This window comes from Anabrus simplex, chromosome 5 (genome assembly GCF_040414725.1).
Source record: "Anabrus simplex isolate iqAnaSimp1 chromosome 5, ASM4041472v1, whole genome shotgun sequence".
In the NCBI taxonomy this organism is placed as follows: domain Eukaryota; kingdom Metazoa; phylum Arthropoda; class Insecta; order Orthoptera; family Tettigoniidae; genus Anabrus; species Anabrus simplex.
The window spans coordinates 364,941,774-364,968,555 of record NC_090269.1 but is presented as its reverse complement, the minus strand read 5'-3'; the positions used below and the strand labels follow the sequence as shown (position 1 = coordinate 364,968,555).

Below are 26,782 nucleotides of genomic sequence, written 5' to 3'. Positions count from 1 at the left end.
GTTCACAATCGCCATCAACGGCATAGTTGCCGCTGCTGGGCCCACAGTCGTTCCATCGCTATGTGTAGACGACTTAGCTCTACATTACAGCTCCGGAAGGGTGGCATTTGCTGAGAGACAGCTGCAGCAAGCTATTAACCGAGTTGACAGATGGGCCCTGCAACATGGTTTTTGATTTTCAGCGGCGAAAACCTCAGTTGTACACTTCTGTCTACGTCGGCCTGTGCATCCTGAACCAGAGCTCCGCTTGCGAAACAGTGCAGATTCCTGGGTCTCCATTTTGATAAGAGACTTACGTGGCAGCCCCACATCCGTCATTTGAAGGTTGCCTGCATGAAGAGACTTAATATGCTTAAGTTTCTCAGCAGCACTTCGTGGGGGGCTGACCGTGCGTTACTGCTACGATTTTACACGGTGACCATCCTCTCTCAAACTGACCATGGAAGTGCGGCTTAGCTCAGCATCAAAATCTACGCTGAGCCTTTTAGACAGTATTCACCATAGAGGAGTTAGGCTGGCAAAGGGAGCTTTCCGTACTAGCCCCATTCCCAGCCTACTCGCAGAAGCGGGAGTTCCACCTTTACGGATAAGGAGGCAGCAGTTACTCATCACGTACGCTGCCAAAATTAGTGAAATGCCGCTCCATCCAAGCTATCAATGCATCTATCATACCAATGCCAAGACCAGCCGAATGCCACATGGTCGGTTGGGTTTCAAATTGATAGCTTGTGTCATGATTTGAATATCGATATCGGTGGTTGTCTTGAACAAACTTTTAGCAAGGTACCTCTGTGGTTGGTTCCGTGACCGGATATACGTCTAGATCTGCTCCATGGACCCAAGGTGAACACGGATTCCTCCGTTTATCGGAGGAATTTCCAGAACTTCGTTCACCAATATCCGGCTGCGAGACATATCTTCACAGATGGTTCTAAAATCGGAGATAATGTTGGTTGTCCTTTCGTCATTGATGATATGAGCTCGAAGATCTCACTTCCTAGAGTATGTAGCTTGTATACTGCAGAGCTTTACGCCATCTTAGAGGCTCTGCAGTTCGCACTGAGTGACAAAAGAAGCCACTTTCTTATGTGTACCGATTCGTTAAGCTCTCTGCAGTCTATTGAAACCTGTTTCTCGCAACACCCACTGGTACAGCAGATACATGACCTGGCCAGGTTAAATGATACTGGCACCATAATCACTTTCGCGTGGCTTCCAAGCCACGTTGGGATGCGGGAAACGAACTTGCGGATTAAGCTGCAAAGGAAGCTGTACTTTTACCTCCAAGACCTATCAATGTACCTGATAAGGATATTTGTTCTCAGCTACGTCGAACCATCTTGGCGTCCTGGGAATCAGAGAGGCTAGCTATCCGAACTTCCAACAAACTGAGAGCAATTAAGAAGACAACTACTGTGTGGCGGTCCTCTTCCCGACCTTCACGGAGAGTGGCCATAGTATTGTGTAGGCTGAGGATGGGTCATTTACGATCTACGCACTCTTATCTCCTAAAGAGGGAAGAACCCCCAGTGTGTTTTTGTGGTGCCAACTTCACCGTGGCCCACATGCCCACGTGCTGATCTCTCTGGCCTAAGACGGAGCCTCGGCCTGCAGGAAACACTCGAACGCATACTAGCCGTTGAAGCGACTACTGCTGATCTCGTCATCCGCTTTATGTGCGACAGTGGACTTATCAAGGGTATATAAATTACAAGTGTACTGTTACTCAGGGAACGCACGCTCCCTTTTGATTTGTTAGTACTTTTTTCGGCCTAATTCTATAATTTTTTTGTTTTATTTTTTACTGTGTTTCCAAATTCCTTTGTTGAATAATTTTTTTTATGTTTTTGTTTTAAATTTATTTTCCACTAATTTGTTCAGAGAGGATGAGTACCTCATTTTACTTCCTCTTAAAACAAAAAATCACCACCATCACACCGGAATAGTTAATTGGGTATAGACAGTTCGTCTGTGCTTATTTATACCTCCCAGCACATTGTTTTACATATTTTTTTAATTATTCACATTTCCAGTCTTTTAATTTTGTAAAGACTTTTATTTATTATAATACCATTTTAAAATAAAACATAAAATGAATGTTTTCTTTGAAGTGTCTTGGTTCTAATACATGAAATATTTTTTATATGAAACAAGTATTATTTATAAAATAATGGGTTCGTTTCTTTGCTTGTGTCTTGTATTGATTGCATACTCATTGTAATTATGTTATGATATTGAAACTTTGTATTTTGCTTTCCATCACAGGAATGGTGGGACCAACTCATAGCTGAGCGAGAATATATGTTCTGCCTAAGTTATTTGCCCAAGATCCTACTAGCCATTGTGATTACCTTGCTAGATGAGGCATACTATAAGGTTGCATGCTGGCTAAATGATAAAGGTAAGTAATGCATTTGTTTATTACGGAATTGATTTGTTAGTGTGTTGTAATTTTTTTTTTTTTTTTTGTGTATATACAGTATAATGTGTGCCAGATTGTTGAACATAGCTTTACGTCTTACTATTTAGTTTTTATAGTCTGTACCGTCAATAGTTCATAAAGATAGAGAGAAGTGCATTTATAAAAGTTTTCCTGTTCTGATTGTGACTTCATCTTCTTCTTTCATCTGCTGTTAGATTAAAATCTTCATATAACTTCGACTTTGCCATTCCCTCCTTACCTCCATCTCCCTTAAGTAATGTTCAATGTTTACCAGAATAGTTCACTAGTTATTGAGAGGTCATCTGTGCAAGTCATAGCTTATTTATCACTCCCAGCACACTCTTATCCTTTCTTTCTTTTTTATGCACAGTTCCTGTCTATTTCTTTTTTGAACATTTAGTTTATATCATACCAATTTAAATTCAAACATAAAATGAATGTTGTCTCCTATATGTCTTAGTTTTGCTCACCTGTTAGTGTTTCAGACTTAAATTCAGCAAATTTTCTGGGGTAATTCACACTTTTTCTAACAAAAAATATAGGTAACATTTTGGGTGCATAAATTATTCACAGAATTCTTATACATGAAAGATTTATTAACTAAAATGCTATAAACTAATCTACATAAAGTATGATATATTTATTTTTTTATTTATTTACAATTTATGGCCTTCATTGGACCACTCTAGCCAACTTTATACAAAGAATTTTTCAGTTTTATGTCAGCCCAGTACTTCTTCATTCTCTCGGATTTTATCTTTTTTTCTTCATCGGAAATCATCCTTCTTATTGTCTGTTTGTTGATTCTGGTTTCCAGTCTGGTTTGTTTGTCTATAAGTTTCCTGATTTTGTCGGTTTTGTTTCTTAGGTCTTCCACTGTAATTCCTAGTTCATCCGTACCTTCCTTGATTTCTTTAATCCACTTAATGTTGTACTTACTATTCCAGAATTTTTCTATTATTCTCCTGATGATCCTGTTCTCTGGTGTCCTGATTAGATGTCCAAAAAATTAAATGCGTTTCTTCCTCATTGTGCTCATTACTGGTTCTATTTCCTTGTAGAATGTTTCATTAGAAGCTACTCTCCAGTGTCCATCTTTTTTGGTATGATTTGTTGATGCATGTTCTATTGATTCTTCTCCCTATCTTGAGTATTTTGTCTATTTGTGCAGTGTTAGTTGTTTTGAAGATGGTTTCACTTGTGTATGTTATTTCTGGTTGAGTGACTGTTTTGTAGTGTTTTAATTTTGTTGTTATTGACAGGCCCTTTTTGTTGTAGGTATTCTTGGTGAGATATTGTGCTCTGGTCAGTTTACTTATTCTGTTATGCTATGTTGGCTTTATATGTTATGATTTCTCCCAGTTATATAAATTTATCCACAATTTTGATTTCTTGGTTTCCTATGGCAATTTTGTTTATGAGTGGTGTGTCAGTTAACATGATTACTGTCTTTCCAAAAGATATTCCAAGACCAGTTTTCTGTGCTTTGTCCTGTAGTGATATAACTTGTCTGGTTTCCTGAATATTGTTGGACAAGAGAGCAAGTTCATCAGCAAATTGTAGGCAATTTAAACTTATGTTGTCTTTGGGCCTTCCAGTTCAGATGTTCTTTGGGTTAATCTTGTACCATACCCTCATTATATATACCAAGGCACAGTTGAACAGCAGTGGTGACAAGCAATCTCCTCGTCTTAAACCTGTTTTTATGATGAATGGCTCAGAGAATTACCCTCTGAACTTGACTTTTGATTTAGTGTTGGTTAATGTGAGTTCTATCAATTTAATTAATTTGGGATGGAGGCTGAAATTTCTTATGATTTTAAACATTGAAGGTCCATGGATACAGTCATATGCTTTTTTATTTCAAGTCCACGAAGGTTATTGCAAGAGGTTTATTTTGTTTCTTGTAATATGCTATGGCTAATTTTAAAGTGATGATTTGTTCTGCCCAGCTTCTCCAATGTCTGAAACCTCCTGTGTATTCACCTAATTCTTCTTCTAGTTGCTCTTTGATCCTCCTGTATAGGATTCTGGAGAAAATATTGGATGCGCAGTCTAAGAGAGAGATACCTGTGTAATTATCTGGATTGCTTTTACCTCCTTTTTTGTGGAATGGTTGATTATGGCTGTGGTCCAATGTTCGAGGAACTTTTCTGTTACCCAGATTTTTGTTAGGGCCATGTGTACAGATGTTCAAACTGTATCACTGCCATATTTCCACATTTCTTAGAAAACTTCGTCTTCTCCGCATGCCTTATAATTTTTCAACCCTCTTAGTGCTGTTTCCACCTCTTGGATTGTGGGGGGTTTATGAGTTCAGGTGAGGTCTTGATGGCCGTGTTTGTATTGATTGCTAAAAGTTCTAGGGGTTCTTCACAATTCAAAAGTTTAATGAATGCTTTTGCCATGATTTTGGCATTTTCCTTGTCATAATGTGTTGTTTTTCTATCGTCACTTTCCAGCATTAACGTGGGAGGGGCAAATTATTGTAGTTGTCTTGCAAACATTTTGTAAAAGTCTCTGGAATTCATTTTGTGGTAATTTTCTTGTATTGAGTCAATTAGATCTTTCTGTGATTGTCTCTTGGTTTGCCTGATATCATTTGTGTGAACTTTTTCCTGATATTTTTGAGGTTGGTTGCATTTTCTACTGTTTTGTGTGTTTGAAATTTTAACCATACCTGATGTCTTTCTTCATGAATTTTGTCACATTCTGAGGTCCACCAGGCATGTCTTTTACATGGGTTCAAAGGGGCTAAATTTTCAGGTTGTTGCCTGAGAATTGGAACCAGTTCATCTAAGTTTTCTGTCTGTTTTATGTTTTGTGTGACTTCTCTATATTTATCATTTCTAATTAATTGTGTTGATCAAAGTTCCTCTTTCGTTTATTGCATTTTGGTTTCTTTTTTAGTGGTTTGAACTTAATTTTGATTTGACTATGTAATGATATGAACCTGTATCTACTCCTCTTAATACTTCAACATTGTAGATTTCTCTGTGGAAGGATTTGTCCATAAATACATGATCCAGCTGCCATTCCCCTGCATGGCATGGCGACCCCATCGCCCGGTGGGAAACCACTGCTATCAGCCACCCGAGTATTGGCGGAAAAACCATACCTCATTGGGTGAGGAGGAAATGCCAACCCAGAACCCTGAACATCTGGGGTTGTCTCTCTGCGGTTAACAACCGTAGTTGTAAGTCAGAGCTTGCTCCACCCAAGGTTAACTATCTTCGAAAGTCAACCATGAAAAGGTCTCTCACGAAGAAAGAAAGAAAAAAAAAAGTATGGTATATACAAAAGGATATAAACTCGGTGAAAAAAGTTCTACATCAAATTCTTTCAGCAGATTTATATGCCATTCAAACAGAGGGTCTCTCAGGCATGTGGAACGTATGGATACTGACAAGCTTCTGTTACGAGCTGATAACAGCACCTGAAGTGAAATAAGATTGTATTAACTAAGAAACCAATCATATTATGAAATAGGATACCAAAAAAGAAAAGAAAGCATACCAAAACTGATAGCCGTTTGATCCACATTGCCGATTTGGGAGAGCATATCATTTTTATCCTTACACTTCCTTATGACAAACCTATAAAAATCAAATACTTTTTATTATAATCACTCAGCATTCATTGGCATAATGACATTTTCTATCAAAGAAAAGAACCTTTTCTCCACTCAAAATTTACTCATCAGCCTCAGCCTACCTTTAAATTCCATCATACTGACATTATACGTTGCAACTATTTTGCAATTTTTAAAATATGGCATTCTGTGAGAAAAGGCGAATCTATCGTTGCATAATTTTACGTATTCCATGAGGTCTTGTTCTACTTGCCGAAGCGCTTTTCAAGTCTTATCGCTAGCTTGAAGTGCTGCTCTCTGCTTCTGCTAATACTGTATACAGTAAAACCTCGTTAAGACGTTTCAGCAGGTGACAAGGAAAAGTAACTTTGTAAGCAATAAAATGTACTACTGAATATACAAATAAAAACTACAATATAATTATTAAATTAATGTCGTAATGGTCCACCTTTCAGTACTATAATATGCAATATTCTAAATTACATTAATTAGGGACTAGTTTCAGCTGGGGCTGGCCATCTTCAGCCTTAATGAAAAACATCTAATAACTAAACAAATGTACATGCTCACAATTGACATAAAACAAATGAAACAAATATATAAAAATTGACTTTCAGAACTGGGATGAAATTATGAGTAAATCTGAAAATAACTAGGTTCTAAATTCTTGCATCTTATTAATATATGAAAGAGTCTCAATGATGAGAAAATTTGTGACATGATAAGTGCAATATTTTTTATATAGATTTAATATGACGAGAATTGTGACTTCGAATTTACGACACGCTCAGCGGAAAAACGCATTAATGAGGAACGCACTAACAAGGTTTCACTGCATTACCTTTGGACAATGAATACTCACAGCCTGACATTTAAAAAAAAATGATATTAGTTTGTGGCGTCGACCTCTGTAGATCTTTTGCTACTACTTTCACCATATATGATAGGACTTTGCGTGTAAGTGGAATTGCGAAAGTGTAGAGTGTTGAATGTGAGGAAAGGAATGTTAAGGACGACACAAACACCCAGGCTAGGGATATTAATCATTTACAATTAAAAACCCCTGACCCGGCCGGGAGTCGAACCTGGGGCCGCCGGGTGACAGGCGGACGCGTTGCCCCCTATACTGGGGGGCCAGACTACGGCCTGACATACCAGATTGTTTTCTTTATTATTCGTTGTATGTGAGCATATATTTTCCAATTGGATCGTGGCTGAAGATGACCCAATGTATGTGGGGTCGAAACTAGTACCAGTTATATAGGACACTGTACAATCTAATGGTACTGAATAGGTGGACCCTTCTCTACCCTTTGATATTGATCAATTGTCAATATGGACCATAATCAAATTCAAAACTTATGATCACACTCTTTCTAAAACAAATGTTAGTAAGAGCCTTTTATTTTGGACCAGTAGGATATTAAACATTATTTACTGGTCACACTCCTAGACAGTGAATTGGAGGTTATACTCGACCATGTGCGACTGTGAGGAATGACTTTGGCCACCATTTTGAATCCAACAAAACTTCAACCATTTTGAGTGATTGAGTTGAAACTCGAAGATGCAAGTTTCAACATTCACGCCAGCTCTGCACGCTTAAAGATGCGAATGCCAGTCCACTTTCTAACAAATTTTAATTTTGTCTTCATTAGTAAGGAATTTCACATTTTCCATTTCCATACCTAAGCTTTCACAAGACAGATATGCTCCACGCTAGTCAACTTCACACGATTATGTTCCTAATCCAGATACAGGCTGTCGTGCAACAAATATTCGCTACCCTTCACTGTACCACTCAACACAAAATAAATTTCTAACTTCTGATTTAAATGCAAAATACAAGCACAAATAGGCTCATTGTGTTATTCAGCAATCTTGCTGCTAACCGGCAAGCAGAACTGAACTTCCTGAGGCTAACGGGTTGCTCCCCGAAGGTACAGTTTATCCTCTGAATTTAGGAATTAGAGACCTTTTCCTGTAATCACGCAACTGTGGTGATGGCTCTTACCCGAGCTCGAAATCATGTTTTGTTGCAAGGGATGACAAATAAAATTTTCAGGGCTAGGAAAAAAGTGATGGTAATAGCAGTAGTAGTGAGAATTCGCGACGTGATAAGTGCGGTATTTTTTATTTAGATCTAATATGGCGAGGATCGAACTTCGAATTTACGACACACTCAGTAGGAAAACGTGTTAATGAGGAACACACTAACAAGGTTTCACTGTATTACCTTTGGACACTGACTGCTCAAGGCCTGCTGCCCTATTCCTGTTTACTTTGGCATAGTTTATCATAGTGAGCTTAAATGGGCAGTATTACATTACTTGAATACATGCTTACGAGGCTGTAACAATAATTACTAGGGTTTGGATGTTCAGGAAATGTCATATTTTTCACATCTTCCGTTTTGGCTATTCCTTGGAATTAAGCATGAATTGAACCTTTCCGAACATATTTAGCCAATTTTAAAGGGCATGTAAATGCATATTTTACCATTTTATTGTTTTGGTCATATTTCAGTCATTTTAGTTCTTTAAGGTCATATTTTGGTTATATTTTGCATGAAAAAATGTACTGTACTGTGAATGTGATGTCCGATGTTGCTTGTGTAAATGTGTTTGTGGCATTGTGACAAAACTTGAAGCTCGGGCCTCAAAGCTGAATAGTTGACACTTATTATATCTTGTCTGAATTTATATCACTAGTTTTAGAATAACTTCCTTTAGAGTAAGTGTGGGTATTTATGTCCACTGGAATGTTGTTAAGGGACAAGGAAATACCACAAGGGCTTATCTTCTTATCTGTCTTAGCACTTGTTGCTCATGACCGCTTCAAGTAGTGCCTCATCTTTCTTAAAAATTTTAACAGAGACAGTATTTAAGACTTCATAGTTAGTTACATTAACAATGATAGAGCTGACATAAGGATTTAATAAAGTGTTAAATTAAGAAATTACTAGCTGATGTACCCCTGCTTTGCTACAGAATTCTACATTTTGTACAGAATTCTAGGTTAGGTAGTGTACATGTGAGCAAGGTTGTATTAAATTGCATAGCTCTTAACATTATCCTAGAAATGCGACGGGGAAGTCACTAAACATCACAATCAGGTTGGGGAGTTTTCATTATAATGGCAGACACTCATTCTCCACCTGCCTTTTTATATCCTCAGAAAGACACTCTTAGTGGTTTTCCCAACTGAAATGAACATAGGTCATTAGAATGACATCAGTAGGAATGGCGCGGTTAAAAGCAATGCTTTCACATGAAATACTCGATCAAATGAAAAACGACACTATTTCTCATTTTTAACGAACAGTACTATGCTACATGTAATTAATCTCATAATAGAACCGTATTGAGGACAATATATTAAAATTATAAAATCCTTTTAATAACAACCACCTACTCAATACATTATATTACTCATTGAATTATAAAATAATCATGAGGTGTCTTAAATAAAGGAACATGTTTCGTTCGACATAGCGAACATCATCAGCCTTAATTTACAAAGATTAGGTCAGGGCCCTGAGCTGAATGATAAAAATTGTTAAGAGTGACAATGCCATAATAAAAAGTAAAATGATAACATTAGACATGAAATTATAACAATATGTACAGATTAACAGCAAGTATGCAGAGGAATACTTTGAATGATGGTAGTCTATAAAGTTAAAACAAACATGAGGTTGTTAAAGTAAAAAGATATAGATATAGTGGATCTTAAATTATATGTCAATGCGTGAAGCGTGGATTAATTATTGACTATGGAGTTCTTAAATTGAGCAAAACAAAAGTTAAAATAGAGTTTATTGAATAGTGCGAGTCAAGCTGAGTCAGTTAAAAGGCGCATGGCGACGAAGCTAAGGTTGAAATGACGTAAACTTCAGTAGTTAGGAATTCAGTAGGAGAGCCAACACAATGCCAGAAGGAAATACAGGTTGAACTAGTCCGTATTTACACGCTAGCAGTAGAATTAATCTTATACAACGTAGGACACCAATGTGGACTCGTTAAGTAACTATAACTTGAAAGTAGGGAGAGTTCCAGCAAACCAGAGATGGATGGAGCAGATTATGGCACAATTGGAGTTAGAAATCTGGAAAGAAAGAAAAGGGAGGAAAAATAAAGTTATGTTATAATGAAAAAAATTTAGTAAAAGTTTGAAGGAGGCTTACCCTTGGGACTAGTGTGAGGTGTTCGCTAACGTTGGCTGCGCGAATCAAACTGGCGAGTAACCTTATTGCTGCTTCTAGTATTGTATCTATGTATACGTAGAGGCGGGGAGTGAGTCATGTGAGGAGGAGGGGTGACCGATTCCTTAGGCGGGTCGGGTATTCGTGGAGGGGGTGTCGCATGAGAGGGCAGTAGAGTAGTAGTTGTTGTATTATTAACAGTTGTATAATTAAAGATTCTCGTAAAGTTATTATTATTTATATTGAAAAGAGAGAGTAGTTCTGGAATTTTCTCGATTAATTGGACTTTTAATTTCTGAAGTATCATTTAAATTTTGATGCCCGTTGAAATGCTGGTCTAGGAATATGTAAATGTTCTCAAACTTTGTCATAAGTTTACTTTTATTGACGTATTTCAAGATTTGAAGGTCTTTTTCAATTATAGTAAAACTGTGGCCAGTCTCTTCCATATGGGTGCTCATGGCGGAATACTTTTTATGTTTCGAAGCGTTGTAGTGTTCAAGGTATCTGGTCAAAAAGCTACGTCCAGTCTGTCCGATGTAGGAGAATCTACAATGGGTGCATTTAAGCCTATAGATACCAGAGTTCGAGAATTTATTGTGATTAATGTTAACTATATTTGAATTGAAGAATATATTACGGTTCGTATATCGGGTTCTATAAGCGATATTAATATCGTATTTCTTTAGAGGGTTAGTAACTTGAAATAGGCCTGGATTTGTGTAGGTGAAGGGAGCATATTTTGTTTTTTTAGGCTTGTCCGGAATCAATTTTGTTGCGGTTTTAAATTTTATCTTGTTAATGATTTTATTAATCATTAAGGGGTTATAGCCGTTAATTCTGGCTAAATCCTTAATATAGTTTAGTTCTTTTTTGCGATTTTCAGTTGTCAGCGGGATTTTTAATGCTCTATAGACAAGACTAAAAAATGCAGCCTGTTTATGAGATTGCGGATGTAAGGAATCGTTTCTTATAGTGATGGGGGCACAAGAAGGCTTTCTAAATATTTGAAAAATGAACTTATTATTCTCTCTTGAAATGTTTAAATACAAAAAGTTTAGAGAACCATTGATCTCATCTTCCTTAGTGAATTTGACATCATTGTCAAGCTCATTAAGGGATGTTAGCACATTATGACTATCGTTTTTCTGTGTATCTATAATGGCAAAAGTGTCATCAACATACCTTAACCATAATTGAAGACCATTAATATTATTGATTATTTTGTTATTTTCCAAATCATCCATAAAGATATTAGCTAGAATGCCCGAGATCGGGTCACCCATTGCTAGGCCCTTTTGATGATATATTCTATTATTGAAGGTGAAATAGTTGTTATTAAGTACAAATTCTAACAGACTGATGAAATTATCTATTTCGCATTTGCTAAGGTTACTGTGTTTTAAAAGGTTTGATTTAATAATCTTGACAGTTTTGCTTACCGGAATATTGGAATACATATTGGTAATATCATAGGATACCATTATATGATTATGCTCAAGATTGAATTTCGATAATTTTTCACAAAATTCAACGGAATTTCTTATATAGGCTGTATTATTGAATTTAAAGTGTTTACTGAGAAAATTATGCAAAAATTTTGAAACTTTGTAAGAAGGGCTGTTCATGCAGTTGATAATAGGGCGTATAGGTACGTCTTTTTTATGGATTTTTGGCAAAGCTTTTGCAGTTGGAAGTTTCGGGTTCATTATTATAAGCCTCTGATACTCGTGCTCTTGTAGTAAGAACGGCAGATTCTTCAATAGGTTCTTCAAACTTCGTTGGATTTTGGGGGTGGGATCTTTATTAATAATAGTAAAACTGCCATTAGCAAAGAAATCTTCGGTTTTTTTAATGTAGTCATCTTTATGTAGTAATACCATGGTGGGACCTTTATCAGCTTTAGTGACGATGTTATTATTATTAATTTTATTTCTTACATCATGTATTTGTTTGCTAAGGGTCGGATTCGAGGTAGTTTTCAGTTCTTTCGCCAGAAAAGGAAGCTTTTTCTTTATTTCATATTTAATGTCTTTATGCACTTCTACGGGGAGTTTTTGAATGTTAGATTCAATTTCCGCGACTGTAGTGATCAGATCGTCGGTTTTTTTCGGGTTAGGCCAATTAAATTTCAGGCCTTTATCAAGGAGGGATAGTTCATTATCTGAAAAGTCAGTATTAGATAAGTTCACCGTAGTAGGAAAATGATTTAAGTCGGCGGAAGGGAGGTTAGTTTTACTGTTGACACTACTCTGTTTATTCTTAGTGTTTTGCAATTGTATCAGTTTATTGTCTAATGTTGTTTGTTTCTTCTTCACTATATCATGTACCTTTTCATTGACAAACATGGAGTATGAACTCCATTCTAATGGGGACATACTAGAGGATATTTCAAGATGCGTCTTATAAAGCTGTAGGTTTAGGAACGATTTCTTTTTGTAATGCGCCTTGATTTCGTTTTTTAACCAAAATTCATTAACTTTCATTTGAGTTTTACGTAAATCAGAAGTCGAAAAGTTTTTTCTTTGAAGGTGTTTTAGAAATTTGGGAATTAGTCCATGCTTCATACATTCTTTTAAAAATTGAATATCTCTAGATATTTTGCTGACCTTGACTTTGAGATTAAGATATCTATTCCTTTTCGTAGCCTGGTAGGCAGCTAAGTTACATGTAATTAATCTCATAATAGAACCGTATTGAGGACAATATATTAAAATTATAAAATCCTTTTAATAACAACCACCTACTCAATACATTATATTACTCATTGAATTATAAAATAATCATGAGGTGTCTTAAATAAAGGAACATGTTTCGTTCGACATAGCGAACATCATCAGCCTTAATTTACAAAGATTAGGTCAGGGCCCTGAGCTGAATGATAAAAATTGTTAAAAGAGTGACAATGCCATAATAAAAAGTAAAATGATAACATTAGACATGAAATTATAACAATATGTACAGATTAACAGCAAGTATGCAGAGGAATACTTTGAATGATGGTAGTCTATAAAGTTAAAACAAACATGAGGTTGTTAAAGTAAAAAGATATAGATATAGTAGATCTTAAATTATATGTCAATGCGTGAAGCGTGGATTAATTATTGACTATGGAGTTCTTAAATTGAGCAAAACAAAAGTTAAAATAGAGTTTATTGAATAGTGCAGTACTATGCTGCCGATCTAACAGTCCAAAGTTCTAGAGCTGGAATAACCAAGCCACAGACAGCCGTGAGCCGTGAACACTCGTCTGTTTTCAGCGGGGGGGTGTCGAATAGTGTAGTCCCAGCTGTTTCCTAGGAGTACCCGATAAGTCGGAAAATCTCAATTCACTACACTGGCGGCAGAAAAATCTATCTGACTTGGAGGCAAGTTTTTTCTCCAAGCCAGAGGAAAACCCCCTTCTTCACTGCTAAGTTGGAATAAAATGAATGTAGGATTTAATAAAAGCGAAGAGGAAGAAGCTGTTCTTAAGAAACAGCTCTTTTTGAGTTATTTAGTGAATTGTGGTGGTATAATTTGGAATAGGCCTAAATTGTAATTCTAGGCCAGATCATACTACTACTACTAAGTGAACCTCTGCCTTAAGAGTGCACACTGCTCATTCAAAACAGCGCGTCAGAGTAGGGATCGAATAGCTGGAATTCTATGATGAACCAGTGTGTTATGTACCAGCAGTGTCAGAAAATGTATGAACCAAAGGTATGGCATGCTAAGGAACGTTTTCTAACTCCCCAGCTATTTCCTGCCAATATTCAGTTAGGCTGTTATACTCAGTACGCAGCAGTAATCCCATCAATCGAAGTTGGTTGGCAGCATAAAAGACAAAGAACATCACAACAAACAATGGTGAATGTAATATTATTGTTGATCAATGTTATGCGCTTTCAATATTGTAGGCCTTCACATTTAGTTTTCTTCCAACTCTGAAATACTACTCTTATCATAGTCGGTACAGTAAAACTGAATAAAACATAAATTATCGGAAATTGTATTCTCTATGACTTTTGTTATGTAGTACTTTCGATAGAACCAATAACATGGGTTTTAAAAAATTAAATTTTAGGCGCCTTCCCCTAAACTACAATTTTATGCAGGGTGAATAAAATTGTTTATAGCTTAGACTGTAGTTTCTTATTCCTCAATTATTATTAAATTCTGTTAACCCATTTTCTCGTGGCTCGGCGTTGAAATGGACTTAGCAACAAAAATACAAATTCATGAATATCTGTGCTATCATAGCCGGTACGATAAGAATGTATAAGACATAAATGATCAAAAATTTAATTCTATATAACTTTAGTTATGTAGTATTTATCGATAGGACCACTAATAATATAAATATTTGAGAATTAAAATAAAATAAAACTAAAATTAAAATTAAATTAAATGAAAATAAAATTATTTATAGCCTAGATTGTAGGGGCTCATCCCCCGACTTTACATACCGATTTTCATTAAATTCTCTTCAGCCGTTTTCTCGTGATGCGTGTACATACATACATACATACTGACAGACAGAAAATACGGAAAAGTAAAAAGTGCATTTCCGTGTTATTGTGGACATGACCGATACAGAAATAACATTCTTTTCAAATTCTGAGCAATGCACAGATAAAACATTTTATATACCAGGTGGCTCACGGACGCCGTACTTACTACTTATAAATGTCCTGCATGCATAAGTGATGTGTGGGGTGTCTACCAACTGATTTTAACAGGGGAACTACTGCCAGCGGGCAGGTTACGTCAGAATATGAAGAGATAAGAAACAGAGTCACACTCGCACCATGTTACTCAGCGCTGCCGGTCGAATGCATCCCTTGCATTCTTAAACATCGTTTTCGACCGCATAGTTCTAGGCTGGTGTGTGGTACAGCCGCACTATATTTGCTGTCTGCATATCGGCAATGGCTAGTGTGATCAGCAGCAGTGAATACATAGACATTATTTTAAGCTGGACAACCTGGTCGGAATGCAACAGAAGCTCCAAACAGACGTACGCCTTCTACGCATGTATTTCGCCGAACAGTATTCGTTTTTGTTGCATGCAATCATCTCTTTTATCGAGTTGAATATCTACACGTGTCTAAATTAATAAGTTATTAGATTTCATTTACTGCATCTTTGGCGTGTCTACAAACCGTAGCGGCAGTTAGGGGGTGGGGTGAGGAGGGACAGTCGCTCCCACCCGCACTTTGTAGAGTAAATATGACATTTATTCCATTTTAGCCAGCTGGAACTAGGAATTATTTTTAAAAAGCTATTTGTACAAGCCTTGTCTTACATGCTAAATCTTTCCTTTATTGTATAGCGCTACGGCAAGTAGTGGAGACGTTGTATGTGCTGTGAGAAAGGGTAGTAGGGGTGCAAATTTTTGCCGAGGTCATGGCCACGGAGTTATAATTCACCCCCTTGCCGCGCGCATTCGTCAGTCTGGCAGTCTCTTTATTGTCTGTTAGTTTTGTTGTAACCAAGGTTGAGATTTACAAAACACAACTTTATTATTCGCTTCAAATGCAAAATACACTATTTACACAAATAAAACTGAAATTTAACTTGAAGCAAATGAATTAGGAATCTTGAGAAAGAGTCTAGCTTTTGTACACTATATAGAAGTTTGCAGTATTTACATCCACTACTATCTTGAAAAGATAGTCCTTGATATATGAAAAGTCGATAGTCGAAAACTATCAGAAGTACTGACATAAATGTTTTGGAAAGTCCTTCCTTGCTGAGTTCATAAAAGCAAGTTCAATGTAGGAAGAATTCTTACTTAGCGAAACTAAGGGAGCTTGCATTAATTAAGGAAATATAACGGTATGTAATAGTATGACTGGATATGGACAGCGGAATAAGAGGAGCGGTGACCAGAGGTGAGACCTCGTACTGCCAGAAATTCAGTCCACCTGGCCGAAGCACATTTTCAAGAGGAGTAGCCTCCGTGCTCGACGTAGGGTGTATTCTGGAGCTGGACACCGGGGCAAGTGGGCATCTGGACAGGCTGGGAGTTCCTCTTGATAGTACACACACGATGGTTCAGGCACGCGCACTGAGGGCTGCGCGTCGAGGCTAGAAGAATGACACTTGGCGCGCGTGTAGCTGGCTGGCGGAGCGAGAAGGGAGCGCCGGACATACAACACCCTCCCCTCCTAAATACGCCGGTACGGCGTGAAACGGCGGCGGCGCTGGCAGCGGCTGCGATGCTGGGCCGGAGCTGCTGATGTCTCTGTTGGATTGTCCGGAGCTGGGACCGGGCGGAGTGGCGCTGTCTCGTCCTGAAAGGAACCCATGGTTATTAAATGGTCTAAAGCTCGTTCAGCAATAGATTTATCTGGTTGAGCAATAGAATCAATAGCTGGACATGGGCGGTAGCGCAGACGTATCTGGTCTTGATGGCGGCAGATACGTTTCTCCGTAGTCTGTATTTCGTAGAGACGATGACCCAAAGATCTGCAGATGACTCCAGGTATCCAGAGTGGGTTTGACCTGAATGTCCGGGTGTAGACCTTGTCGTTGACTGAGAACTTCGTTGGTGAGGTCTGAGACTGGGCCGGAAGAGGCTGCAACAGAGAAAGTAAAGTTCTGTGAGGTCGTCCATGGAGCTTCTGTGCAGGAGTGATATTATCAGCGCCGGGCAGAGTTCTGTAGTTGCTTAAGAGTTGGAGCAATGCTTGGTCTTTAGTTAAGCCTGAAGAGACAGCTTTTTTCATACTTCTCTTAAATGTTTGTACAAAGCGTTCAGCTTCACCATTAGATTGAGGGTGAAAAGGCGGTGCTAGGATATGACGAATGCCATTATATGTACAAAATTTCTTAAAAGCAGTAGGTGTAAATTGAGGTCCGTTGTCCAAAATGAGTACTTGAGGTAAGCCTTCTGTAGTAAATATTTTCTGTAGAGCACGAATGGTAGCTTCGGTCGTAGTAGTCGAATGCATATCCACTACATATGGAAAGTGCGATAGTGAATCGATGACTATTAACCACATGGAATTGAGGAAAGGACCTGCGAAATCGATGTGAACTCGTTCCCATGGAGTAGTAGCAGGAGGCCATGAAGCTAGATCAGATGACGGGGCGTTCTGATTCAGTTGACATTGTTCACAATGACGGATGAGCTTTTCGATGGCGGCATCAATACCGGGCCAGTAGCAGTGTTGACGTGCTAGTTGCTTCGTTCGGGATATACCCCAATGGCTTTGGTGTAATAATTCGAGAACTTGTGTCTGTAGGCTAAGTGGGATAACCACTCGGAAGATGGTGCCTGCTTCTAGGAGTACGACTCCAGCACGAGTCGTGAGACGATGCTGCATACGATGATAAGGTGCAAGGTGGGCGGGAAGATTGCTCTGAAGAGGCCAACCGTTGCGGATGTAAGTACGCACAGTAGCAAGTGTACTGTCCTTATCCGTAGCTTTAGCTATGCAGGTAGCATCAATAGGAAAACTGGAGACAGTATCTTCAAGTTCTATGTCCAACTGAAGACATTCAGATTCTTGAGAATCGAAGGCAGTATCAGGACCAACTGGTAAGCGTGAGAGGGCATCAGCATTACAATGCTGGGATGTGGCTCGATAGACAATCTGATAGGAAGCATCAGAAAGGAACATGGACCATCTTTGAAGCTTTCTGAGGGAATTTTCAGGGATCTTATTACCAGGATGGAATAAGTGTACGAGAGGCTTATGATCAGTAATGATCAGGAAATGGTTGCCATAGAGATATTCATTGAAACGGCGAATACCAAAGATGATGGCTAAAGCTTCTTTCTCTATCTGTGAGTATCGACGTTGATGGTCATTAAGTGTTTTCGAAGCGAAAGCGATGGGGCGTTCCCGTCCATGACGATCCTTCTGGGAGAGAACGGCACCGACACCGTAGTCTGAAGCGTCAGTAGCTAGCGTGATGAGCTTGTCGGGCTGAAAATGAATGAGTTGTATAGTTTGAATTAAGGCGTTGTTGATGGTTTTCCATGCCTGTTGGCATTGCGGAGTCCATTGAAATTTAACACCTTTTTTACGTAGAGCGTTTAATGGAGCTGCCACTGTAGCGAAGCGGGGAATGAACTTATTATAGTAGTTCGCTTTGCCTATGAAGGACTGGAGCTGCTTGAGGTTCTGAGGTTCTGGCATGTTGACGATAGCTGAGACATTCTGTGCACTAGGGCGAATTCCAGTCTTATCAAGTATATGTCCTAGGTAGTGAACTTGAGGCTGAAAGAATGTACATTTAGCGAGATTCGCTCGTAGGCCATTGTCTTTCAATTTCTGTAGAAGGAGGCGTAGATTGTTTAGATGTTCCTGATGATCTTTTCCCGTAACAATAATATCATCCAGGTAGTTAGCACAACCGGGAATGGAGGCAGTGAGTTGAGCTAAATAGCGCTGAAAAATAGCCGCTGAGGATGAAACGCCGAATGGGAGCCGCTGGAGCTGGAGCAGTCCGAGAGGAGTGTTGAGTGTTAGAAATTTCTTAGAGTCTTCGTCTAAAAGTAGCTGGAGATATGCTTCTTTAAGATCAACTCGAGAGAAGAATTGTCCACCAGCGAGACGACGGAATAAATCTTCTGGACGTGGAATAGGAAAGATATCTGTGTCGAGTTGTGCGTTGACTGTCGATCGAAAATCGCCACAAAGTCGAACATTACCATCAGGTTTCTTGATTACCACTAGTGGAGTAGCCCATTGACTAGAAGTAACTGGTACCACAATTCCAGTTTGTATCCATCTTTCTAATTCTTTCGTGACCAGGTCTTGAAGTGCTAGGGGTACTGGACGTGCTTTGAGGAAGCGAGGCTTAGCTCCGGATTTCAGCTGTATGTGAGCTGTATAGTCTTTTGCTGTTCCGAGCTGAGAGTCGAAGACTTCAGGAAACTGCTTTAGGAGATCGGTAACGTCAGAAGTAGGATGCAATGTAGATACAACGTTAATGTTGTCATGTATCTGGAAACCAAATAAGTTAAATAGATCCATGCCCATAATGTTGGATGCAGTGTAGTTGTTAACTACGAGAAGAGGAATGGCCTTCTGAATTCCTTTATAACTAGCCTGAAGCTGGATTTGTCCTTTAATGTCAATTTTCTTTCTGTTAAACGTCACAAGCTGGATGTCAGCTGGAGAGCATGAAGGGGAACCTAAGTCATGGTAGGTAGCCAGATTAATAATAGAGACAGGTGATCCAGTGTCTAATTGAAAATCGACAGATCGAGTAGAGAATGAGAGAGGAACGATGATCTTGTGAGAATTCCTTGTGGGCAGAATAAGATTGATCTGATCAACTTCCATGTCTTGGCGGGGCTGTATATGCTTCGGGCGTGCTGCAGGAGTCTTAGCAGGGCGGAGCGAACTCCGACATACAGTCTTAATGTGGCCAAGTTTATTACATCGTTCACAAGTGGCTTTGAAAAAACGACAGTCACGACGTTCATGATGCTTGAAACAACCTCGGCAGGAAGGCAGGAGTTTCGAGGTGCTTTAGAATTGGGCTTCCTTGTAGCATTACGAGAGGGAACCTGGCGAGAATGCTTGGTAGAGAGCGCCTTATCTGGACGGTTCACTGTAGCAGAGGACTTGCGGGCCTGAGTCGAGACTTGAGCAACTTCGTGTGGAGAAGCTATGGCTGCGGCAGTCTTGGTAGTAAGCTCATAAACCGTAGCAATACGCTGGACGTCTTCTAAAGAAGGGTTACTCTGCTTGACAGCGTCAAAACGTATCTTGTCCTCAGGAGTATGTAAAATTACCATGTCCCGAATGAGAGAATCAGTGTAGGGTGAACCACAACCGTCCTTGGAGCATAGGAACTGGCAGGGTTTAGCTAGACCACGCAATTCAGTTATCCATTCAGTATGTGTCTGATGGGGTTGCTTTCTGCTCTGAAAAAATTTATAGCGAGCAGCCACTATGTGAGGAGCTTTGGCATAATGTTCAGTGAGACGGGCCAGGAGCTGTGCGAATGGTACCTCAGAAAGGTTTTCTTCTGGACCTAATTTACGTAGTAATTCACACGTAGCATTGCCAACTGAACTAAGAAATAGTGCTCGGCGGCGTTGATCATCTGTGACAGAATGGCAGATGAAATGCTGTTGTAAGCGTGCTAAATAAACTGACCATTCTTCCTTAGCCGGATCAAAAGCTGAGAACGGAGGAATAGCTGATGGCTGTGTAGAGACAGAAATAGCTTGAATAGCCTGAATTAATGCTGCCTGTTGTTGTTGCATAAACTGTTGTTGTTGCTGCTGTAAGGCTTGGAATACCGTAGCGAGTTGCTCAGCTGTAGCCATTGCGAGATGCGTGCAATAAAGAGCAAGGAGAGCTGTGTGTCAGAACTTGGTGTAGGCGCGACCTTGACCCATATATGCTGGGAGTGAGAGAGAGAGCAAGCAAACACGCTGGAGCGTGCCACACAGGTGGAGCGCGCGACAGAGCTGTGGAATGTCTGTGGAGTGGGCGACACACTGAGCACTGATTGACTTCGTCGCCAATGTCTAAGTGTATGAGGGCACGGAGTTTGCTGTACCTCGTTGTGAAGGAGTGGATGAATAGCAAGTTATTATCCTGTCGCCACAGAGTTGGTTGACTGGGGCCGATGAAGTGGAGTGTTTGTTGCGGTCCTATTTTTTTTTACCTCGTCGCCATAGAGTTGTGTTGTAACCAAGGTTGAGATTTACAAAACACAACTTTATTATTCGCTTCAAATGCAAAATACACTATTTACACAAATAAAACTGAAATTTAACTTGAAGCAAATGAATTAGGAATCTTGAAAAAGAGTCTAGCTTTTGTACACTATATACAAGTTTGCAGTATTTACATCCACTACTATCTTGAAAAGATAGTCCTTGATATATGAAAAGTCGATAGTCGAAAACTATCAGAAGTACTGACATAAATGTTTTGGAAAGTCCTTCCTTGCTGAGTTCATAAAAGCAAGTTCAATGTAGGAAGAATTCTTACTTAGCGAAACTAAGGGAGCTTGCATTAATTAAGGAAATATAACGGTATGTAATAGTATGACTGGATATGGGCAGCGGAATAAGAGGAGCGGTGACCAGAGGTGAGACCTCGTACTGCCAGAAATTCAGTCCACCTGGCCGAAGCACATTTTCAAGAGGAGTAGCCTCCGTGCTCGACGTAGGGTGTATTCTGGAGCTGGACACCGGGGCAAGTGGGCATCTGGACAGGCTGGGAGTTCCTCTTTATAGTACACACACGATGGTTCAGGCACGCGCACTGAGGGCTGCGCGTCGAGGCTAGAAGAATGACACTTGGCGCGCGTGTAGCTGGCTGGCGGAGCGAGAAGGGAGCGCCGGACATACAACAAGTTTCTTAGTGTGTATTCAAATACTAAATGATTATTAATTGCATAATCATGCCGTACATCTATGTAATTGTACAGGGCGATCTGGCCGTGGGGTTACGGGCGCGCAGTTGTGAGCTTGCACTCGGGAGATAGTGGTTTCAAATCCCATTGTCGACACCACTGAAGATGGTTTTCCATGGTATCCCATTTTCATACCAGGCAAACGCTGAGGCTGTACCTTAATTAAGGCCATGGTTGCTTCCTTCCCATAAGTTCTATCTGTGTCGGTGCGACATAAAGTCAATTGTAAAAACAGATATATTTAATTGTAATTGTAATTTCAACGCGAGAGAATACCAACTTCACATTCACCAGACTAAATTATTTCGTTTGTATTATGCTTTTTTATAAGTAAATGTAATTAATCAGCCCCGTGGATTACGCCTATTTTTAATAATAGTTTTTTTGAGATTTTGATTCAATGCTGTATAATAAAATTTTCACCAGGTCTCACAAACATACTACGGGGCATTTACTTAATAAATAACATAACACAAAGGAATAACTTAGGAACATTGGTATTAGTTCCTGTTGAAATACGTTTACAACTTAATATTTTTTTTTTTTTTTTACTATTGGCTTTACGTCGCACCGACATAGATAGGATTTATGGTGACGATGAGACAGAAAAGGGCTACACGTGGAAAGGAAGCGAACGTGGCCTTAAATAAGGTACAGCCCCACTTGCCTGGTGTGACAATGGGAAACCACGGACAACCATCTTCAGGGCTGCTGACAGTGGGATTCAAAACTACTATCTCCCGAGTGCAAACTCAGAGCTGCACGCCCGTAACCCCACCGCCACCTCGCCCGGTATAATTACATAGAAGTACAGCATGATTATGCAATTAAAAATAATTTAGTATTTTAATATTCACTAAGAAACTAAGACACTAAAGAGACTGCCAGACTGATGAATGCGCACGACAAGTGGGTGAATTATAACTCAGTGGCCACGACCTCGGCAAACAATATATACCCCTACTACCCTTCCTCACAGCACAGGCAAAGTCTCCATTACTTGCCGTAGTGCTATACAAATTGGTTAGCGGCGACGAACAGCATTTTGTGCGTATTTCCGTCAATAATTATGTTAATAATTAAAGAAAATAAACGAAAGAATTAGCAGATAGGATAACAAGGTTTGTACAAACAGCTTTTTAAAATAATTCCTAGTTCCAGCTGGCTAAAGTGGAATGAAAATGTAATGTGTACTCCACAAAGTGGAGGGGGGAGGGAGCGACTGTCCATCCTCGCTGCACCCCCTAATCGCCGCTACAGTTTGTAGACACGCCAAAGGTGTAGAAAACGAAATCTAATAAATTTATTTTTACACGTGTAGACATTCCACTCGATGGAAGAGTTGCATGTATGAAACAAAAACTAATACTGTTCGGTGAAGTACGTATGTAGAAGGCATACGTCTGTTCGGAGCTTCTGTTGCATTCCGACCAGATTGTCCAGATTAAAATAATGTCTGTGTATTCACTGCTGCTAATCACATTAGCTACTGCTGATATGCAGACAGCAAATATAGTGCGGCTGTAGCATACACCAGCCTAGAACTATGCGGTCGAAAACGATGTTTACAAATGCAACGGGTGCATTCAACCGGCAGTGCTGAGTAACATGCTGCGAGTGTGACTCTGTTTCTTATCTCTTCATATTCTGACGTAACCTGCCCAATGGCAGTAGTTCCCCTGTTAAAATCAGTTGGTAGACACCCCACACATCACTTATGCACGCAGGACATTTATAAGTAGAAAGTACGGCGTCCGTGAGCCACCTGGTATATAGATGGTAGAGAGTTTGGGGAAGAATGCTTCTCTACAGAAGGAAAGCCCATCTTCTGAAAAGTGTGTGAAATTAAATTATGTGCTATAAAGTGTTTTAACATCCAGCAGCATAGTGACACTTTCTTTCTTTCCTTTTTTTTTTTCTTTTTTTACAATAGGCTTTACCTTGCATCGACACAGGTAGGTCTTATGGCGACGATGGGGCAGGAAATGGCTAGGAGTGAGAAGGAAACCATATTCAGGGCTGCTGACAGTGGGATTCGAACCCACTATCTCCTGAATGCAAGCTCACAGCTGCGCACCCCTAACCACGCGGCCAACTCTCTCGGTCATAGCGACACTGCTAGACACAAAAAAGAGCATAGATCAGCAGCCGACATGTACTTTTTATTTCAATATAGCTAAAGCTTCATCTTTCAAAGTTTTTGTGTTTATGAAAAAGTTCTCAGTAAAGTGGACAATGAACACTTCAGAAACTAGGGTTGGGCAGACCGGAACATTCACTTGTTCCGCAACATTAGGAGCTTGAGGCGGAGTGTTTCGGTACAGAGTGCCGAGACACGGGACACAGGACACAGGACTGTAACTGCGTCCTAGAGAGAACTTCGAGAGGCAACAGGACATGCTCCGCTTCAGCTGGAATGTGCCTGAACCGAACGTGCTGTGCCAAGGCCGCACTAGATAGATTAGTTGGCCTTGGCTGTGTCTGCCTGTCGATACCGGCTGTGTGCCGCCCTGTGTTGGAGTGTCAACATTTTTTCATCCAGTTATATCTTTAATTCCAAAGCGATGACCCATATTCTTCTTGGGCTTAAAAGTTTCCTTAAAGTCCAAATTAATATTTAACATCAATCCCCGAGAAAGTGTTGAGGGAAATTTTCGAGATATTGAAGAAAGTAAATGGAAGTTGAGAGGGAAGGAATTCGAAGTGCAGAGAGCATAACAGCACGAAAGTACATCAATGTTTTCATCCAGTTGTATTTTTAATTCCAAAGCGACGACCCCTATTTTTCTTGGGCTTAAAAGTTTCCTTAAAGTCCAAATTCATTTTTAACGTCAATCCCCGAGAAAGTGTTGGAAATTTTCGAGATATTGAAGAAAGTAAATGGAAGTTGAGAGGGAGGGAATTTGAAGTGCAGAGAGCATAAGGCTGAAGCAGTGCAGCGCAGAGCAGATTTTTGTAATCTACACAAATCATTGCATCATCGCAAGTTGACAGACAGGGCAGGACAGAGCAGAGCTGAGCAGAGCAGGCCGGTTCTGCACCTACTTCCGCCTACCACGCGCAGTCTTCGAAACACAGTTTCCTGCGCACGTGTCACGCAGTTAGTTAAGAAATGGAGGAGAAAATTACCACAGCCATTCAGTCTCACCATGTTTTGTAGGTACTATGTGAATCATGTGGACTGCAATGCTGTATGTACGTATATATGTATGTATGTTCGTGAGAAAATGGCTGAACAGAATTGAATGAAAATCGGTATGTAAATTCGGGGAATAACGCACTACAGTCTAGGCTATAAATCATTTTATTCACGCTGCGTAACAAGGAAGTTTAGAGAAAGGCCTAAAATGTAATCCACCGAGCAAGTGGCCGTGCGGTTAGGGTCGCGCATCTGTGAGCTTGCATTCGGGAGAAAGTGGGTTCGAACCCCACTGTCGGCAGCCCTGAAGATGGTTTTCTGTGGTTTCCCATTTTCACACTAGGCAAATGCTGGGGCTGTACCTTAATTAAGGCCACGCCCGCTACCTTCCCAATCTTCCACCCTTCCGTCGCCGAAAACCTTCGATGTTTTAGTGCGATGTTAAACAAACAACAACAAAAAAATGTAATCCTCCAATATCTATGAGACAATCCGTGACCCAAGTTCTCGCAACATATAGAATTTAAGACAAAGATCTAATGCTGATTATGGAGAGCATCATCGCCGACTCCGTCGCCGTCATCCTTCATCACATTTATGTGAAGAGATAAATACGGAAAATCATTTATCATGTCTTGTCAAATATAAATGCAAACGCGTTCACAACAGATTGTCAATGTTGATTGATTTTAGTATCTTGTGTCTTGTGACAACTAGATGAAAATCTAGCAGTACATTTGTAAATACATATTTTTCCCTCTCCCCCACTGTGATCCTATTAATGAATTTACCATGCAAGTTGGTCATGCGGTTAGGATCGCCTTGCTATGAGCTTGCATTCGGGAGATAGGGGGTTCGAACCCCACTGTCGGCAACCGTGAAGATAGTTTTCCGTGGTTTCCCATTTTCACACCAGGCTAATGCTGGGGGGGCTGTACCTTAATTAACGCCACGGTCGCTTCCTTCCCATTCCTAGCCCTTTCCTATTCCATCGTTGCCATAAGACCTATCTGTGTCGGTACGACGTAAAAAATATAAAAATTAATCATGAATTAAATTCTTTGCTTAGTCCATATGAACGCCGAACATCGGTAACATAGAAATATTGTTCAGTCTTGTAAACTGGCGAAGGTGGTTGTTTTTATTGCAATTGTCTTAAGCTGAATAACCGCGTTGCCATCAGCACAAGGGAAATTTTGAAGATGACTAACAAAATGAGAAACATCGCGAATGCTTGAAGAAAAAGAAAAAAAGAGCCTCTTTATACTGTATGCCCCAATATCACAGAGTCTAAAGAAAACATGTTATTTCTGAAAACCGAGGAGACCCTGCGTGGCAATGTGCACTCACGTCCACTTCGCAGTTTCGTAACCTTCGCGCTGTTCTGATCTGCTCTTCCCTGCTCTGTGGCCAACTGCTTCTCAATGTGCGCCCGGCCTAACATCACGAAAGTACAACAATTTTTTCATCCAGTTATATTTTTAATTCCAAAGCGACGACCGATATTTTTCTTGGGCTTAAAAGTTTCCTTAAAGTCCAAATTAATGTTTAACGTCAATCCCCGAGAAAGTGTTGAGGGAAATTTTCGAGATATTAATTACTCACTAATTATTCACAATACATTCAACTGGTGAAAATATTCTTCAATTGGTTACTTTTAAACACCTGCACTGCCATTGTAACCGTGTTATGTGCATTTTATATTGACCGGAAAAATCTTAACCTAAAAGCAGCCTTTAAATGTGATTAGTGGGCGCGAATTTCAGTGTTCCGACTGTTCGTTCACGTTCCCTGCAGCTTTATGCTGGACCATGGCCGTAACTACACACAGGCACACACCACACAGCACGTTCCATACAGGCACATTCCCAGTTCCCACTGGCGCGGAGCATGTAATGTTACCTCTCGAAGTTCTCTCTACACTGCGCAGTTACAGTCCCGCGTCCCGTGCGCCCGCTGCACAGTTCAGCTAGTAGGTGAAGGGCAGTGCATAGTGGCGCTTCTGATGGGACAGCGAGTCAGTGT

At 39.8% G+C, this 26,782-nt stretch overlaps 1 protein-coding gene across 1 annotated transcript in view; it reads left to right on the top strand.

Moving 5' to 3' along the window:
- Positions 1-26,782, top strand: part of wwk (white walker) — a 260,834-nt gene that overhangs the window by 136,668 nt on the left and 97,384 nt on the right. The window contains exon 9 of the mRNA XM_067147682.2: positions 2,266-2,401. Within this exon, the coding sequence (XP_067003783.2) occupies positions 2,266-2,401 (136 nt within the window). The remainder of the gene's footprint in view (positions 1-2,265; positions 2,402-26,782) is intronic.